At 43.2% G+C, this 20304-nt stretch overlaps 1 protein-coding gene across 4 annotated transcripts in view; it reads left to right on the top strand.

The window, feature by feature from the left end:
* Nucleotides 1–19837, top strand: part of LOC139421694 (caspase recruitment domain family, member 11) — a 142275-nt gene extending 122438 nt beyond the window's left edge. For 3 of the 4 annotated variants that reach the window (XM_071172800.1, XM_071172798.1, XM_071172801.1), the window contains exons 19-28: nucleotides 462–588; nucleotides 1555–1682; nucleotides 2333–2448; nucleotides 2904–2988; nucleotides 11438–11533; nucleotides 11646–11763; nucleotides 17364–17546; nucleotides 17623–17747; nucleotides 19151–19266; nucleotides 19411–19837. In XM_071172800.1, coding sequence (XP_071028901.1) covers nucleotides 462–588; nucleotides 1555–1682; nucleotides 2333–2448; nucleotides 2904–2988; nucleotides 11438–11533; nucleotides 11646–11763; nucleotides 17364–17546; nucleotides 17623–17747; nucleotides 19151–19266; nucleotides 19411–19615 — 1299 coding nt within the window. In that variant the 3' untranslated portion in view covers nucleotides 19616–19837. Of the gene's footprint in view, nucleotides 1–461; nucleotides 589–1554; nucleotides 1683–2332; nucleotides 2449–2903; nucleotides 2989–11437; nucleotides 11534–11645; nucleotides 11764–11797; nucleotides 11846–17363; nucleotides 17547–17622; nucleotides 17748–19150; nucleotides 19267–19410 lie in introns of all 4 variants that reach the window. The other variant, XM_071172797.1, reaches the window with a different exon arrangement.
* Nucleotides 19838–20304: the final 467 nt, after the last annotated feature.

Below are 20304 nucleotides of genomic sequence, written 5' to 3' on the forward strand. Positions count from 1 at the left end.
TACCCTAACCCTAAGGTACCCTAGGTACCCTAACCCTAAGGTGCCCTAACCTTAAGGTACCCTAGGTGCCCTAACCCTAAGGAACCCTAACCCTAAGGTACACTAACCCTAAGGTACCCTAACCCTGAGGAACCCTAACCCTAAGGTACCCTAACACTAAGGTACCCTAACCTTAAGGTACCCTAACCCTAAGGTACCCTAACCCTGAGGAACCCTAACCTTGAGGTATCCTAAGGTACCCTAACCCTAAGGTACCCTAACCCTAAGGTACCCTAAGGTACCCTAACCCTAAGGTATTATAAACACTGAAATTGGAATTTTTTAAAAGTACAACCATTGAAAATTCCATAATATTGGCATGTTGAATAAAATGACTGGGCTCCGTATAAGGAATTAGTGGACCTACAGCTGTCTTCTTAATGGCTCTGTTCCCCTTCCCTCTCTGTCATTGGCTGGTCCAGCTGGAGGGCTGTATCCGCGGGGAGAACCAGAGCATCTCGTTGGACACCTGCACCCAGGAGGAAGCCCATTGGACGATGCAACGTTGCTCTGGACCAATCCAACTGCACTACCGTGCCAACTATGATGGTACGTTCTTACACTGTAAACGTACACACACACACACAGGCAAACACACCATCCCCTAACACCATTGTAAATCCCCTAACAGCATTGTAAATCCCCTAACACCATTGTAAATCCCCTAACAGCATTGTAAATCCCCTAACAGCATTGTAAATCCCCTAACAGCATTGTAAATCCCCTAACAGCATTGTAAATCCCCTAACAGCATTGTAAATCCCCTAACAGCATTGTAAATCCCCTAACACCATTGTAAATCCCCTAACAGCATTGTAAATCCCCTAACACCATTGTAAATCCCCTAACAGCATTGTAAATCCCCTAACAGCATTGTAAATCCCCTAACAGCATTGTAAATCCCCTAACACCATTGTAAATCCCCTAACAGCATTGTAAATCCCGTAACAGCATTGTAAATCCCCTAACACCATTGTAAATCCCCTAACACCATTGTAAATCCCCTAACACCATTGTAAATCCCCTAACAGTATTGTAAATCCCCTAACAGCATTGTAAATCCCCTAACACCATTGTAAATCCCCTAACACCATTGTAAATCCCCTAACAGCATTGTAAATCCCCTAACAGCATTGTAGTGGAGGTTTTATCTGCATCTGTTCTGGACACCTGGACTAACCCTAACCCTGGACACCTGGACTAACCCTAACCCTGGACACCTGGACTAACCCTAACCCTGGACACCTGGACTAACCCTGGACACCTAGACTAACCCTAACCCACTAACCCTAACCCACCTGGACTAACCCTAACCCTAACCCTGGACACCTGGACTAACCCTAACCCTGGACACCTGGACTAACCTTGGACACCTAGACTAACCCTAACCCACTAACCCTAACCCACCTGGACTAACCCTAAACCTAACCCTGGACACCTCACTTTACGCTCAGGCTTCAAACACAGATAAAAAAACATTGTGCAATCTATTGTGTGTCTGTGTGTGTCTGTCAGGGTACCGGAGGCTGCAGAGGGATCTATCGGAGGGAACGGTGACGTCAGGAGACTCATTCTACATCAGAATCAACCTCAACATCTCTGGCCAATCAGACACCTGCTCCCTGAGCGTGCTTTGTGATGAGGTACCTGCTGACCCTAACCCTGTCATTTAGTAGACACTCTTATCCAGATCGACTTACAGTTAGTACATTAATCTGAAGATAGCTAAGTGAGACAACCACATATCTCAGTCATAGTAAGTACACTTTTCCTCAATAAGGTAACTATCAGGTAACAGGTAACTAAACTTTAAAAGTTTCCATCTCAAATATAAAATATATTTTGATTTGTTTAACACTTTTTTGGTTACTACTTGATTCCATATGTCAATAGTCCTGTAGTCAATTCACTATTATTCTACAATGTAGAAAATAGTAAAAATAAAGAGAAACCCTTGAATGAGTAGGTGTTCTAAAACTGTTGACCGGTAGTGTACAATATACAATATATACATGACATAATCTACAATATGTGCTTTGTGGCGAGGTACATCAATCTACAATATGTAACGAGGTACCTGTTATTATCGTGTTGTTGTTGTTAGGGTTAGGGTTGATTGATTGCTTGGTTGTTTGGTTAATTTATTGTTTGAGTAATTGGTTGGATGATGTTTGATTATTTTATTGAATTAATGATTGATTGATTGGTTGATCGATTGATCGGTTGATTGAGTGATTTATTGGTTGATTGATTGATTAACATATTTATTTGATTGGTTGATTGATTGATTAAGGTGGTCCATGTCCTGGACACGATGCACCAGGGGAAGTGGGAGTGGCTTTGCTCCCGGGTCGAAGCCTACTCTGGAACCGACCTATCGGAAAAAGGCACCATCCCCTCTTACTCACGGTAAATACAGACTGCTATGGACTACTACACACTACTACAAACTACAGAGTACTACATACTACTACAGACTACTACAGAGTACTACAGAGTACTACAGACTACTACAGACTACTATGGACTACTACAGACTACTACAGACTACTACAGATTGCTACAGACTACTACAGAGTACTACAGACTACTACAGACTATTACATACTACTACACAGTACTACAGAATACCAGATGAATACTTTCAAATACTGATCCAGAAGCTTGATGTAACATCAGACTACTACATTTCACCACAGACCTGTATGTGTGTGATCTACAGGGCCCAGCAGTTGCTCCTGGAAAAGATGCAGAAGCTCGATACAACATCAGATTAGCAACCACTATAGATCACCACTGACCTGTGTGTGTGTGTGTGTGTGTCTGTGTGTGTGTTCGCACACGCACGCGTGTATGATCTACAGGGCCCAGCAGCTTCTCCTGGTAAAGATGCAGAAGCTGGTGTGTCGAGGAGGAAGAGAGGAGAATGACAGCCTGCGCAACTTCAAGGTATTAACTAGACCCTAATTAACTAGCCAGCTACCCCCTAACTGACTAGCAGCCTGCATAACCTCATGGTACTAACTAGCCCCTAACTAACTAGCCAACTTACCCCTAACTAACTAGCAGCCTACATAACCTCATGGTACTAACTAGCCCCTAACTAACTAGCCAACTTACCCCTAACTAATTAGCAGCCTGCATAACCTTGGGGCACTAACAAGCCCCTAACTAACTAGCCAGCTAACCCCTAACTGACTATCAGCCTGCATAACCTCATGGTACTAACTAGCCCCTAACTAACTAGCCAACTTACTCCCAACTAACTAGCAGCCTACATAACCTTGTGGTACTAACTAGCCAACTAACCCCTAACTAACTAGCAGCCTGCATAACCTCAGGGTAATAACTAGCTCGTAACTAACTAGCAGCCTGCATAACCTCAGGGTACTAACCAGCTCGTAACTAACTAGCAGCCTGCATAACCTCAGGGTACTAACTAGCCCCTAACTATCTAGCCTCTAACTATCTAGCCTCTAACTATCTAGCCCCTAACTAACTAGCCACTAAGTAACTAGCAGCCTGCATAACATCAGGGTACTAACTAGCCCGTAACTAACTAGCCTCCAACTAACTAGCCCATAACCAACTAGCCCATAACCAACTAGCCCATAACTAACTAGCCCCTAAATAACTACTCCCTAACTTATTAGCAGTCTGCTTAACCTCAGGGTATAACTATCCCCTAACTAACTAGCCCCTAACTAACTATCAGCCTGCATAACCTCAGGGTACTAACTAGCCCCTAGCTAATTAACCCCTAACTAACTAACTCCTATCTAACTAGCCCCTAACTTACTAGACCCTAACTAATTTGCCTCTACCTAACTAGCCCCTAACTAACTAGCAGCCTGCTTGACCTCAGGGTACTAACTAGCCCCTAACTAACTAGCCTCAAACTAACTAACCTCAAACGAACTAGCCCCTAACTAACTAGCAGCCTGCATAACCTCAGGGTACTAACTACCCCTAATTAATTAGCCTCTAACTAACTTTCATCTAACTAACTAGCCCCTTACTAACTAGCCTCCAACTAAGTAGCCCCTAGCCCATTATCCCCTAACAAACAAACTAACCAACTAACTAGTCCCCAACTAACTAACTAACTAACCAACTTACTAACCAACTAACTAGTCCCCAACTAACTAACCAACTAACTAACCTAGCTTCTATCTAACAAACTGGCTGAACAACTGCTTGACTAACGTAACTGACTGACTAACTAAGGCCTAGATTCAATACGGACCATTACAGATCCACGTTATAGTGTGTTTGACATTTAACCTTAAACGCATCAACATATTTCAACTGCTAAAAGCCCCAACAGGGGTAATTTTTGAGCCCAAATTGGAAATGTCAAAATGACACTTTCTGTCACATAGTTACACTTTTTCTTTTATTAACCTTTGGTAACTGTAAATGGTTTAAATTCCTCCAAAATAATCATATATTTAAAAAAATTCACAGATTTATACTCACGTTTGATATACAAAAATATATGTTTTTGCATGTTTTTCATGCTTTGAACAGTTATTTTCATCTATTTCATCCATAGCAACTTGTTTCTGTTATTCATTCAAGGTGTTCTGTTTCTGTGATTCTGTGAGGCTGAGAAATTGGCGATTGAGCTAATATGACGTACCGGTACAACCTAAACTAGCCACCGATATGGGCGTTATAGGTGATACGGACACCATTGTTGTGGATGGCATACCAGAGTCTCCACATGAGGAGAAAGTGAGAAAAATGATCACTGAAAAGCTCCAGATGGGTCATAGGAAGACTGAGTTGGAGTGTAGGTCTGGAAAACCTGTAATGAGCCCAGGTGACAGACCCAGGCCGTTAGGGGTCAAGTTCCCAAGGTTCAAGGACAAGATATCTGTTCTGAAGAGAGACAAGGATTTGAGAGGAACCAACATCTTCTCCAAAGAGGACTTCTCTGAAACTGTGCGCCAGAGGAGGAAATAACTTATTGGCCGAGTCAGTGGCTTCAGATCAACATCATATATTACCATTCGGCCGTCAGATTGTCCCCCAACGCTCCTTATAGGACACATCACTCTACAGTCCTCTGTAAACTGGTCATCTCTGTATACCCGTCGCAAGACCCACTGGTTGATGCTTATTTATAAAACCCTCTTAGGCCTCACTCCCCCATATCTGGTAGCCTAGTGGTTAGAGTGTTGGACTAGTAACCGGAAGGTTGCAAGTTCAAAACCCCGAGCTGACAAGGTACAAATCTGTCGTTCTGACCCTGAACAGGCAGTTAACCCACTGTTCCTAGGTCGTCAATGAAAATAAGAATTTGTTCTTAACTGACTTGCCTAGTTAAATAAAGGTAAAATAAAAATAAATTTAAAAGATCTACTGCAGCCCTCATCCTCCACATACAACAGCCGTTCTGCCAGTCACATTCTGTTAAAGGTCCACAAAGCACACACATCCCTGGGTCCCTCGTCTTTTCAGTTCGCTGCAATTAGAGACTGGAATGAGCTGCAACAAACACTCAAACTGGACAGTTTTATCTCAATCTCTTCATTCAAAGACTCAATCATGGACAATCTTTCTGACAGTTGTGGCTGCTTTGTGTGATGTACTGTTGTCTCTACCTTCTTGCCCTCTGTGCTGTTGACTGTGCCCAATAATGTTTGTACCATGTTTTGTGTTGCTACCATGTTGTTAACATGTTGTGTTGCTACCATGATGTGTTGTCATGTGATGATGCCTTGCTATGTTGTTGTCTTAGGATTCTCTTTATGTAGTGTTGTGTCCTATATTTATATTGTATTTATTTTTAATTTTTAATCCCAGACCCCCGTCCCCGTAGGAGGCCTTTTGGTAGGCCATCATTGTAAATAAAAATGTGTTCTTAACTAATGGGGATCCATAATAAACCCCAGGAAGAGTAGCTGCTGTCTTGGCAGGAACTAGTGGAGATCCATAATAAACCTCAGGAAGAGTAGCTGCTGCCTTGACAGGAACTAAAGGGGATCCATAATAAACCCCAGGAAGAGTAGCTGCTGCCTTGGCAGGAACTAATGGGGATCCATAATAAACCCCAGGAAGAGTAGCTGCTGCCTTGACAGGAACTAATGGAGATCCATAATAAACCCCAGGAAGAGTAGCTGCTGCCTTGGCAGGAACTAATGGGGATGTATAATAAACCAATGAACAAAGCCATCAGACATGTAGCTATGGGCTATCAACTCAGTTCCAAATTCTTCTGAAAGATGAACCGTTCAACTTGGCATAGAGACATTGACTGGAATCTAAATACTGGATGTATTTAAATTGTTGTTATTTTTGTAAAAATGGTGGCTGTGTCACGCCCTGACCTTAGAGATCCTGTTTGGTTAGGTCAGGGTGTGACTCGGGTGGGAAAGTCTGTTTTCTATTTCTTTGTTTTTGGCCGTGTGTGGTTCCCAATCAGAGGCAGCTGTCTATCGTTGTCTCTGATTGGGGATCACATATAAGTCATTTTCCTTTTGGGTTTTGTGGGATCTTGTTTTTTGTTTAGTGTCTGTTACCTGACAGAACTGTTCGCTTTGTTATTTTGTTTGAGTGTTTTTTGATAATAAAAATCATAAATACTTTCCACACTGAGCTTTGGTCCACTCCTTTCGACGAGAGCCATTACAGAAGACCCCACCACCAAAGAACCAAGCAGCGTGGCCAGGAGGAGCAGGGATCCTGGGCTCGGGGGAAAAGGGAGTGGACATCCTGGACCTGGGAAGCAGACCCTGCCATGGAAGCAGGCGGAGGCAGGGAGTGAGGAACGGTGACGATACGAGGAGTTAAGACAATGACGGAAGCCCGAGAGACAGCTCCAACCATTTTTGGGCGGAGGCAGACGGGGAGATTGGCAGAGTCAGGGTTTAGACCTGAGCCAACTCCCTGTGCTTACTGTGGGGAGCGTGTGATGCACATCCCGGTGCGCTTTTTGATAATAAAAATCATGAACACTTTGGTCCACTCCTGCTGACGAGAGCCGTTACAGGCTGCCACGCCCCCCGAGGTGCCATATTTGGTCCACTCCTGTCGACGAGAGCCGTTACAGGCTGCCACGAACCCCGAGGTGCCATATTTGGTCCACTCCTGTCGACGAGGGACGTTACAGGCTGCCACGCCCCCCCAAGGTGCCATATTTGGGATGGCTCCATATCTCTATATGTTCAGGGTACATACATCTACAGTGCCTTCGGAAAAAAATCCAACCCCTTGATGTTACAGCCTTATTCTAAAATGGATAAAATAAATAAAAATCCTCATCATTCTACACACAAGACCCCATAATGACAAAGCGAAAACAGGATCTTAGAAATGTTTGCAAAAATATAAGAAACATAAATACCTTACTTATATGAGTATTCAGACCCTTTGCTCTGAGACTCGAAATTGAGCTGGTGCATCCTGATTCCATTTGTATTTATTATGGATCCCTCCTGCCTTGGCAGCAGCTACTCATCCTGGGACCCACTAAAATTAAGGCAGTTTATACGATTTTAAAAACATTACAATACATTCTCCGATTTCACAACACACTGTTTGCCCTCAGGCCCCTACTCCACCACTACTACATATGTACAGTACTAAATCCATGTTTACGTGCGTGTATAGTATGTATGCATGTGTCTGTGCCTATGTTTGTGTTGCTTCACAGTCCCCACTGTTCCATAAGGTGTTTTTATTCTGTTTTTTAAATCTAATTTTACTGCTTGTATCAGTTTCTTGATGTGGAATAGAGTTCCATGTAGTCATGACTCTATGTAATACCGTGTGCCTCCCATAGTCTGTTCTGGACTTGAGGACTGTGAGGAGACCTCTTGTGGCATGTCTTGTGGGGTATGCATGGGTGTTGCAGTCCTTTCAGTCGCTGTAGTAGCTGACATGTATAGAGTTGAGTCATTCACATACATAGACACTCTTGCTTTATTCAAAGCCAGTGGCATGTCATTAGTAAAGTTTTTTTTAAGTAAATGGGCCTAGACAGCTGCCCTGGGGAATTCCTGAATCTACATAGATTATAAAAATAATTATAATATTTAACCTTTATTTAACCAGGTAGGCCAGTTGAGAACACCTTTATTTAACCAGGTGGCCAGTTGAGAACACCTTTATTTAACCAGGTGGGCCAGTTGAGAACACCTTTATTTAACCAGGTGGCCAGTTGAGAACACCTTTATTTAACCAGGTAGGCCAGTTGAGAACACCTTTATTTAACCAGGTAGGCTAGTTGAGAACACCTTTATTTAACCAGGTGGCCAGTTGAGAACACCTTTATTTAACCAGGTAGGCCAGTTGAGAACACCTTTATTTAACCAGGTAGGCCAGTTGAGAACACCTTTATTTAACCAGGTGGCCAGTTGAGAACACCTTTATTTAACCAGGTAGGCCAGTTGAGAACACCTTTATTTAACCAGGTGGCCAGTTGAGAACACCTTTATTTAACCAGGTGGCCAGTTGAGAACACCTTTATTTAACCAGGTAGGCCAGTTGAGAACACCTTTATTTAACCAGGTGGCCAGTTGAGAACACCTTTATTTAACCAGGTGGCCAGTTGAGAACACCTTTATTTAACCAGGTAGGCCAGTTGAGAACACCTTTATTTAACCAGGTAGGCCAGTTGAGAACACCTTTATTTAACCAGGTAGGCCAGTTGAGAACACCTTTATTTAACCAGGTAGGCCAGTTGAGAACACCTTTATTTAACCAGGTGGCCAGTTGAGAACACCTTTATTTAACCAGGTGGCCAGTTGAGAACAAGTTCTAATTTACAACTATGACCTGGCCAAGATACAGCAAAGCAGTGCAACAAAAAACAACAACACTGAGTTACACATGGGATAAACAAATGTACAGTCAATAACACAATAGAAAAAGTCTATATACAGTGTGTGCAAATGTAGTAGGATTAGTGAGGTAAGGCAATAAATAGGCCATAGTGGCAAAATAGTTACAATTTAGCATTAACACTGGAGTGATAGATGTGCAGAAGATGTGCAAGTAAAGATACTGGGGAGCAAAAGAGCAAAAAAAAGAATAACAATGTGGGGACGAGGTAGTTGGATGGGCTATTTACAGATGGCTGTGTACAGGTGCAGTGATCGGTAAGCTGCTCTGACAGCTGTTGCTTAAAGTAAGGGAGAAGTCTCCAGCTTCAGTGATTTTTGCAATTCGTTCCAGTCATTGGCAGCAAAGAACTGGAAGGAAAGGCAGCCAAACGAGCAGTTGGCTTTGGGGATGACCAGTGAAATATACCTGCTGGAGCACGTGCTATGGGTGGGTGTTGCTATGGTGACTAGTGAGCTGAGATAAGGCGGAGCTTTACCTAGCAAAGACTTATAGATGGCCTGGAGCCAGTGGGTTTAGCGACGAATATGTAGCGAGGGCCAGCCAACGAGAGCATACAGGTCGCAGTTGAGGGTAGTATATGGGGCTTTGGTGACAAAACGGATGGCACTGTGATAGACTACATCCAATTTTCTGAGTAGAGTGTTGGAGACTGTTTTGTAAATGACATCGCCAAAGTCAAGGATCGGTAGGATAGTCAGTTTTACGAGGCTATGTTTGGCAGCATGAGTGAAGGAGGCTTTGTTGTGAAATATGAAGCCTAGATTTAATTTTGGATTGGAGATGCTTAATGTGAGTCTGGAAGGAGAGTTTACACTCTAACCAGACACCTAGGTATTTGTAGTTGTCCACATATTCTAAGTCAGAACCTTCCAAAGTAGTGATGCTAGTCAGGCGGGCGGGTGAGGGCAGCAATCGGTTGAAGAGCATGCATTTAGTTTTACTAGCAGGCCACGGAAGAAGTGTTGTATGGCATTGAAGCTCGTTTGGAGGTTTGTTAACACAGTGTCCAAAGAATGGCCAGATGTATACAGAATGGTGTTGTCTGGGTAGAAGTGGATCAGAGATTCACCAGCACCAAGAGCGACAATGATATATACAGAGACAAGAGTTGGCCAGAGAATTGAACCCTGTGGCACCCCCATAGAGACTGCCAGAGGTCCGGACAACAGGCCCTCCAATTTGACACACTGAACTCTATCTGAGAAGTAGTTATTGAAGTAGTCATTTGAGTAACCAAGGCTATTGAGTCTTGCAGATAAGAATGCGGTGATTGACAGAGTTGAAAGCCTTGGCCAGGTCGATGAAGACGGCTGCACAGTATTGTCTTTTATCGATGGTGGTTGTGATGTCGTTTAGGACCTTGAGCGTGGCTGAGGTGCACCCATGACCAGCTCGGAAATCAGATTGCATAGTGGAGAAGGTATGGTGGGATTCGAAATGGTCGGTGATCTGTTTATTAACTTGGCTTTCGAAGATTTTAGAAAGGCAGGGTAGGATGGATATAGGTCTGTAACAGTTTGGGTCTATGGTGTCTCCCCCTTTGAAGAGGGGGATGACCGCGGCAGCTTTCCAATCTTTGGGGATCTCAGACGATACGAATTTTGAGGATAATTTTAGAAAGAGAGGTTCCAGATTGTCTAGCCCAGCTGATTTATAGGGATCCAGAATTTGCAGCTCTTTCAGAACATCAGCTGTTTGGAATTGAGTGAAGGAGAAGCGGGGGGCGGGGGGAGCATGGCCAGCCGTAGAAAAATGCTTATTGAAATTCTCGATTATGGTGGATTTGTTGCTAGTGACAGTGTTTCCTATCCTCAGTGCAGTGGGCAGCTTGGAGGAGGTTCTCTTATTCTCCATGCACTCTACAGTGTCCATCAACCCTTTAATAATGGGGCTAGTGACAGTGTTTCCTATCCTCAGTGCAGTGGGCAGCTTGGAGGAGGTTCTCTTATTCTCCATGCACTCTACAGTGTCCATCAACCCTTTAATAATGGGGCTAGTGACAGTGTTTCCTTTCCTCAGTGCAGTGGGCAGCTTGGAGGAGGTGCTCTTATTCTCCATGCACTCTACAGTGTCCATCAACCCTTTATTAATAGGGCGAGTGACAGTGTTTCCTATCCTCAGTGCAGTGGGCAGCTTGGAGGAGGTGCTCTTATTCTCCATGCACTCTACAGTGTTTCCTATCCTCAGTGCAGTGGGCAGCTTGGAGGAGGTGCTCTTATTCTCCATGCACTCTACAGTGTTTCCTATCCTCAGTGCAGTGGGCAGCTTGGAGGAGGTGCTCTTATTCTCCATGCACTCTACAGTGTTTCCTATCCTCAGTGCAGTGGGCAGCTTGGAGGAGGTGCTCTTATTCTCCATGCACTCTACAGTGTTTCCTATCCTCAGTGCAGTGGGCAGCTTGGAGGAGGTGCTCTTATTCTCCATGCACTCTACAGTGTCCATCAACCCTTTAATAACCGTGAGCTAACTACATGTAAACACCTTGAACTGTCTTGATGTGTTGTTGATAACATGTGTTGTTGTTATTGTTGTTTATGTTGTGTAGAACAGCTTACAGCCTGAAGAGTCCAGCCTGTCCTCAGACCCCAAATCCAGCCCTCGCATGTCCAGAGCTAGCGTCTTCATCACACAGATACTACAGGTAACACACACACACCTTCACACACCTTCACACACACACCCATCTCCTCAGTAAAGTGCAATGTGTGTGTGTGTGTGTGTGTGTGTGTGTGTGTGTGTGTGTGTGTGTGTAGTTTGTCAGCAGGGTGGATAATAAGTATAAGCGTATGAACAGCAGTGAGCGTGTTCGCATTGTGAGCTCAGGAAACCCAACGCTGCCCAGACCAGGCTTCGAAACCCTGAGACAGGATGGTAAGCCTTGCACCCTACACACTATACAATACAGGAAACCCAATGCTGCCCAGACCAGGCTTCGAAACCCTGAGACAGGATGGTAAGCCTTGCACCCTACACACTATACAATACAGGAAACCCAATGCTGCCCAGACCAGGCTTCGAAACCCTGAGACTGGATGGTATGCCCTGCACCCTACACCCTAAACACTACTGGAAACCCAATGCTGCCCAGACCAGGCTTCAAAACCCTGAGACAGGATTAACAAACTACATCCTACCATAAACCTACATCCTACCATAAACCATGTACACTACTACCTATACGCCCTGTTTCTCTCTCTCTCTATACACACACACACCTATACACTACACCCTGTTTCTCTCTCTCTATACACACACACCTATACACTACACCTGTTTCTCTCTCTCTCTATTGTCACGAACCGGCTCAAAGCCCGTAACAAAGGGAGACAACGTGGAGATAAGGAGTAACAAAATATATATTTATTAACTAAACCAACTAAGGGAAATATACAATGGTGTGTGTAATCAGTAATCAGTAGTGTAAGTGAGTGTTTTGCATGCATGAATGTGATAATGCAGGGTGTTGAAAGGTACCAAAGTAAACAAACAAAAGACCACCAAGAACCACAACACAATCTACAAAGGTGTCTGCATGGAGAGAGTCTCCTCCATGAATGTGGAAGAGGTCTATTTATCCTGGGAGACACCTGGCCCAGGTGTTTCCCATGAAGCTGACGACCCTCCCAACTCCGCCCACCGGCATCCTAATAAGGAAACAAGAAGACAGAATACGGCAGACAGAGTGGGAGGGTTGTCACACTATATACACACACCTATACACTACACCTGTTTCTCTCTCTATATATACACACACACCTATACACTACACCTGTTTCTCTCTCATATATATATATATATATACAGTGCCTTGCGAAAGTATTCGGCCCCCTTGAACTTTGCGACCTTTTGCCACATTTCATGCTTCAAACATAAAGATATAAAACTGTATTTTTTTGTGAAGAATCAACAACAAGTGGGACACAATCATGAAGAGGAACGACATTTATTGGATATTTCAAACTTTTTTAACAAATCAAAAACTGAAAAATTGGACGTGCAAAATTATTCAGCCCCTTTACTTTCAGTGCAGCAAACTCTCTCCAGAAGTTCAGTGAGGATCTCTGAATGATCCAATGTTGACCTAAATTACTAATGATGATAAATACAATCCACCTGTGTGTAATCAAGTCTCCGTATAAATGCACCTGCACTGTGATAGTCTCAGAGGTCCGTCAAAAGCGCAGAGAGCATCATGAAGAACAAGGAACACACCAGGCAGGTCCGAGATACTGTTGTGAAGAAGTTTAAAGCCGGATTTGGATACAAAAAGATTTCCCAAGCTTTAAACATCCCAAGGAGCACTGTGCAAGCGATAATATTGAAATGGAAGGAGTATCAGACCACTGCAAATCTACCAAGACCTGGCCGTCCCTCTAAACTTTCAGCTCATACAAGGAGAAGGCTGATCAGAGATGCAGCCAAGAGGCCCATGATCACTCTGGATGAACTGCAGAGATCTACAGCTGAGGTGGGAGACTCTGTCCATAGGACAACAATCAGTCGTATATTGCACAAATCTGGCCTTTATGGAAGAGTGGCAAGAAGAAAGCCATTTCTTAAAGATATCCATAAAAGTGTTGTTTAAAGTTTGCCACAAGCCACCTGGGAGACACACCAAACATGTGGAAGAAGGTGCTCTGGTCAGATGAAACCAAAATTGAACTTTTTGGCAATAATGCAAAACGTTATGTTTGGCGTAAAAGCAACACAGCTCATCACCCTGAACACACCATCCCCACTGTCAAACATGGTGGTGGCAGCATCATGGTTTGGGCCTGCTTTTCTTCAGCAGGGACAGGGAAGATGGTTAAAATTGATGGGAAGATGGATGGAGCCAAATACAGGACCATTCTGGAAGAAAACCTGATGGAGTCTGCAAAAGACCTGAGACTGGGACGGAGATTTGTCTTCCAACAAGACAATGATCCAAAACATAAAGCAAAATCTACAACGGAATGGTTTAAAAATAAACATATCCAGGTGTTAGAATGGCCAAGTCAAAGTCCAGACCTGAATCCAATCGAGAATCTGTGGAAAGAACTGAAAACTGCTGTTCACAAATGCTCTCCATCCAACCTCATTGAGCTCGAGCTGTTTTGCAAGGAGGAATGGGAAAAAATGTCATTCTCTCGATGTGCAAAACTGATAGAGACATACCCCAAGCGACTTACAGCTGTAATCGCAGCAAAAGGTGGCGCTACAAAGTATTAACTTAAGGGGGCTGAATAATTTTGCACGCCCAATTTTTCAGTTTTTGATTTGTTAAAAAAGTTTGAAATATCCAATAAATGTCGTTCCACTTCATGATTGTGTCCCACTTGTTGTTGATTCTTCACAAAAAAAATACAGTTTTTTATCTTTATGTTTGAAGCCTGAAATGTGGCAAAAGGTCGCAAAGTTCAAGGGGGCCGAATACTTTCGCAAGGCACTGTATATATATATATATATATATATGCTGTATATTATTATACACCCTACACCCTGTTTCTCTCTCATATATATACTGTATATATATATATATATATGCTGTATATTATTATACACCCTACACCCTGTTTCTCTCTCATATATATACTGTATATATATATATATGCTGTATATTATTATACACCCTACACCCTGTTTCTCTCTCATATATATATATATATATATGCTGTATATTATTATACACCCTACACCCTGTTTCTCTCTCATATATATATATATATATATGCTGTATATTATTATACACCCTACACCCTGTTTCTCTCTCTTATATATATATATATATGCTGTATATTATTATACACCCTACACCCTGTTTCTCTCTCATATATATATATATATATATATGCTGTTCTCTATATATATATATATGCTGTATATATATATATATATATATATATATATATATATATATATGCTGTATATTATTATACACCCTACACCCTGTTTCTCTCTCATATATATACTGTATATATATATATATATATATGCTGTATATTATTATACACCCTACACCCTGTTTCTCTCTCTCTTATATATATATATATGCTGTATATTATTATACACCCTACACCCTGTTTCTCTCTCATATATATACTGTATATATATATATATATATGCTGTATATTATTATACACCCTACACCCTGTTTCTCTCTCATATATATACTGTATATATATATATATATATATATGCTGTATATTATTATACACCCTACACCCTGTTTCTCTCTCTCTCTATACACACACCACCAGTGGGGAGAACAAGTATTTGATACACTGCCAATTTTGCAGTTTTTCCTACTTACAAAGCATGTAGAGGTCATTTTTAACATAGGTACACTTCAACTGTGAGAGACGGTATCTAAAACAAAAATCCGGAAAATCACTATGATTTTTAAGTAATTAATTTGTATTTTATTGCATGACATAAGTATTTGATCACCTACCAACCAATAAGAATTCCGGCTCTCACAGACCTGTTAGTTTTTCTTTAAGAAGCCCTCCTTGTTCTCCACTCATTACCTGTATTAACTGCACCTGTTTGAACTCGTTACCTGTATAAAAGACACCTGTCCACACACTCAAACAGACTCCAACCTCTCCACAATGGACAAGACCAGAGAGCTGTGGAAGGACATCAGGGATAAAATTGGAGACCTGCACAAGGCTGTGATTGGCTACATTACAATAGGCACGCAGCTTGGTGAGAAGGCAACAACTGTTGGCGCAATTATTAGAAAATGGAAGAAGTTCAAGATGACGGTCAATCACGCTCGGTCTGGGGCTCCATGCAAGATCTCACCTCGTGGGGCATCAATGATCATGAAGAAGGTGAAGGATCAGCCCAGAACTACACGGCAGGACCTGGTCAATGACCTGAAGAGAGCTGGGACCACAGTCTCAAAGAAAACCATTAGTAACACACTAAAATAACACATCCTAGATCTGAATGAATGAAATTCTTATTAAATACTTTTTTCTTTACATAGTTGAATGTGCTGACAACAAAATCACACAAATTATCAATGGAAATCAAATATATCAACCCATGGAGGTCTGGATTAAAGTGGAAAACCACACTACAGGCTGATCCAACTTTGATGTAATGTCCTTAAAACAAGTCAAAATGAGGCTCAGTAGTGTGTGTGGCCTCCACGTGCCTGTATGACCTCCCTACAACGCCTGGGCATGCTCCTGATGAGGTGGCGGATGGTCTCCTGAAGGATCTCCTCCCAGACATGGACTAAAGCATCCAACAACTCCTGGACAGTCTGTGGTGCAACGTGGTGTTGGTGGATGGAGCAAGACATGATGTCCCAGATGTGCTCAATTGGATTCAGGTCTGGGGAACGGGCGGGCCAGTCCATAGCATCAATGCCTTCCTCTTGCAAGAACTGCTGACACACTCCAGCCACATGAGGTCTAGCATTGTCTTGCATTAGGAGGAACCCAGGGCCAACCGCACCAGCATATGGTCTCACAAGGGGTCTGAGGATCTCATCTCGGTACCTAATGGCAGTCGGGCTACCTCTGGCGAGCACATGGAGGGCTGTGCGGCCCCCCAAAGAAATGCCACCCCACACCATGACTGACCCACCGCCAAACCGGTCATGCTGGAGGATATTGCAGGCAGCAGAACGTGTCTCCAGACTGTCACATGTGCTCAGTGTGAATCTGCTTTCATCTGTGAAGAGCACAGGGCGCCAGTGGCGAATTTGACAATCTTGGTGTTCTCTGGCAAATGAAAAACGTCCTGTACGGTTTTGGGTTGTAAGCACAACCCCCACCTGTGGACGTCGGGCCCTCATACCACCCTCATGGAGTCTGTTTCTGACCGTTTGAGCAGACACATGCACATTTGTGGCCTGCTGGAGGTCATTTTGCAGGGCTCTGGCAGTGCTCCTCCTGCTCTTCCTTGCACAAAGGCGGAAGTAGCGGTCCTACTGCTGGGTTGTTGCCCTCCTACGGCCTCCTCCACGTCTCCTGATGTACTGGCCTGTCTCCTGGTAGCGCCTCCATGCTCTGGACACTACGCTGACAGACACAGCAAACCTTCTTGCCACAGCTCACATTGATGTGCCATCCTGGATGAGCTGCACTACCTGAGCCACTTGTGTGGGTTGTAAACTCCGTCTCATGCTACCACTAGAGTGAAAGCACCGCCAGCATTCAAAAGTGACAAACATCAGCCAGGAAGCATAGGAACTGAGAAGTGGTCTGTGGTCCCCACCTGCAGAACCTATAATTTCCACCTGTTGTTTATTCCATTTGCACAACAGCATGTGAAATGTATTGTCAATCAGTGTTGCTTCCTAAGTGGACAGTTTGATTTCACAGAAGTGTGATTGACTTGGAGTTACATTGTGTTGTTTAAGTGTTCCCTTTATTTTTTTGAGCAGTGTATATTAGCATTGTATATATTTATGCTGTATATTATTATACACTCTACAACCTGTACCCTTTACAATGTGTGTGTGTGTGAAGACTGTGCAGACCCATACAGTGATGTGAGTAGGAGTGTGAACCTGGTTCCGTACAGCCTGGTCTCCCCTCAGCGGGTCCAGAGGAAGAGGCCGGTTCTGATCAGTCCAAACAGTCTGGCCCGGACCATTATTCAGAAGATACTCAACATGGGTGGAGCCATGGACTTCAACATCTGCAAACCAGGTCGGGTTGTGTGTGTGTGTGTGTGTGTTTAATATTATTTAGTTGTATCATACTAATAAAAGGTCATGTATTCCAGATGTCCTAACTAAAGAAGAGTTCTTAATGAGACAGAGGATTGAACCCATCATCTCCTCCAGAGAGAAGAACACCAACACCTACGAGGTTGTCTCTCCTGAGAACATAGAGGCTGTTGCTGCAAAGGTACATACTATTTTACATCTTGACTGATTTATTTTATAGAACCTTTATTTTAGCAGGGAGTCCCATCGAGACCAAGGCCTCTTTTCCAATACCACGTAATAAAACCACACAATATTACAAGCAATTTAAAAAGAAAACACATTCCTCAACAATGAGGTCCTTCATTTTAAAGAGCGACTGCATTTATCCCGGAAGTGTAAATAGGATAGGATAGGATCCTTTTGGTCATAAAGTCTAAAACGGAGTTTGGAACATCCGTGTGTCACAACAGGGAAATGAATGTTGGGTTTCTATCTAATAGCATAGACAGTGAGACAGACCTGCCCAGCAGCTCCAACTTGGTTACATAAGACGACACAACGCCCATTTCCTTACTTGAGAAATACTGCACCAAACACCTTAGTTAGATGTAAACATTATCAACTAAAACATCCTTGGCAAAAACAGATTTCTTAAATGGTCTTAGATTCATTCTGGGGGGTTTTGAGTGAAATAGGCTTCTGCATCTACAGTGGCTCAAGGGGGACAAACATCATTAACCAAACGCAGAATTAGTCAGGAAGACTATTTTCTAATGAACAACAGAAAAACACACGTGCCAATCGGTTGTTCAGTAGTTTAACAACTTGAACTGCCCTGGAGGTCCAGGAGCATCAAGGTGCAGAGTGCTCTGTAGATCATTCCATTGGGTCCTCCATTAACAACTTGAACTGCCCTGGAGGCCCCGGAGCATCAAGGTGCAGAGAGCTCTGTATTACATCTGCTAAACATGTGTATGCGACCAACATGTTTAATTTGATAATTTTATACACGGGTGCAAAACAACAAAGCAGATTCCCCGAATTCTGTAGTTAACCATCCCTGTGACCAGGTCTGGTGACTCGTATGTCACTCATTTAACAATGAAGTAAGGTATGGAGGAAGTTTTCACGAGGGCTTTCTAAACAAAAAAATTGAATCAAGTCACATCTAATTTAATTTGTCACATGTACCGAATACAAGAAGTGTAGACTACCAGCCAATGTACAGAAAAATCTGCTATATTTATATTTACCATGTCCTTGATCAGCCACTATTGAAGTACATTTTGAAGCTAGAAAAGATCTAAGCTGAGTGTTGATTGAAGATTCTAAAATGTTCGCTAGACAGTTTAGAGATCAGGAGATCATTACTCAGGGGTCACCACCTTGGTAGAGAGGGAGCACATGGGCAGCCTTCCAGAAACATGATTGGATTTAAATCAGTGTATTTTAGTATTTTCAAATACATGCCAGTACTTTCCAAGTGTATTTCCAAGTACATTCCAATATTCAACTACTTGTTCAATTTGTTCATTTGGAAATGTATATGAAAGGAATTGAGATATTTGAAATAGTATTTGAACCCAGGTCTGTTGTGTGCAGGGTAAACACTGTTTGATGGAGGCTGACGTGAGCTGTGTTAAAGACCTTTTGAGGAGAGAGATCTACCCAATCATCATCCACATCAAGATCTGTGACAAGAACATCAGGAAGCTAAGGTACTCTGACCTCTAACCCCTTGCATCTGTCTCCTACAGGAAGCTGTCCCTGCGTGTGGACAGTGAGGAAGAGTTTGTCAGAGTGTCGGAGCAGAGAGAGAGAGCTGGAGAGTATTCCTAACCCCTTGCATCTGTCTCCTACAGGAAGCTGCCCCTTCGTGTGGACAGTGAGGAGGAGTTTGTCAGAGTGTGTCGGAGCAGAGAGAGAGAGCTGGAGAGTGTTCCGTGTCTCTATGCGTGTCTGGAGCCTGAGGAATGGGCTGGGCCTGATGACCTCATCAGAGTGGTGAAAGACAGAATCCAGGAGGAACAGAGGAAGACTGTCTGGGTGGAGCAAGACCTGCTGTAACACACACAGATTAATGCATGCACACACCTCACACACAAGGTGCGCAAGATGGCGACGCTGGGTTAGATGCCACAAAATAGTTGGGAGTCCCCAGTAGGGGCTGCACACAATTGGTCTTGGTTTGGCTGGGGTACGCCGTCATTGTAAATAGCAATTTGTTCTTAACTGTCTTGCCTAATTAAGTAAAGGTTAAATAAAATACAAAATTGTTGAGAGGTTTTACCTGTAGTCAGCATTTCATTATTATGTCACATTGGGTGAACCTGTGGTCAGCGCTCAGGTCTGTTCAACGCTGGTCCGACCAATCTGATTCCACGCTTCAAGATCGCTTCGATCACGTGGACTGGGATATGTTCCGGCTAGCCTCAGATAATAACATTGATGTATACGCTGACTCGGTGAGCGAGTTTATTAGCAAGTGCATCGGTGATGTGGTACCCACGGTGAATATTAAAACCTTCCCCAACCAGAAACTGGATTGATGGCAGCATTTGAGCAAAACTGAAAGCATGCGAACACCTGCTTTTAATCATGGCAAGGTGACCGGAAACATGACAGAATACAAACAGTGTAGCTATTCCCTCTGTAAGGCATTTAAACAAGCTAAGCTTCAGTATAGAGACAAAGTAGAGTCGCAATTCAACGGCTCAGACACGAGACGTATGTGGCAGGGTCTACAAAAAGAAAAC

This window comes from Oncorhynchus clarkii, chromosome 12 (genome assembly GCF_045791955.1).
Source record: "Oncorhynchus clarkii lewisi isolate Uvic-CL-2024 chromosome 12, UVic_Ocla_1.0, whole genome shotgun sequence".
Lineage (NCBI taxonomy): Eukaryota > Metazoa > Chordata > Actinopteri > Salmoniformes > Salmonidae > Oncorhynchus > Oncorhynchus clarkii.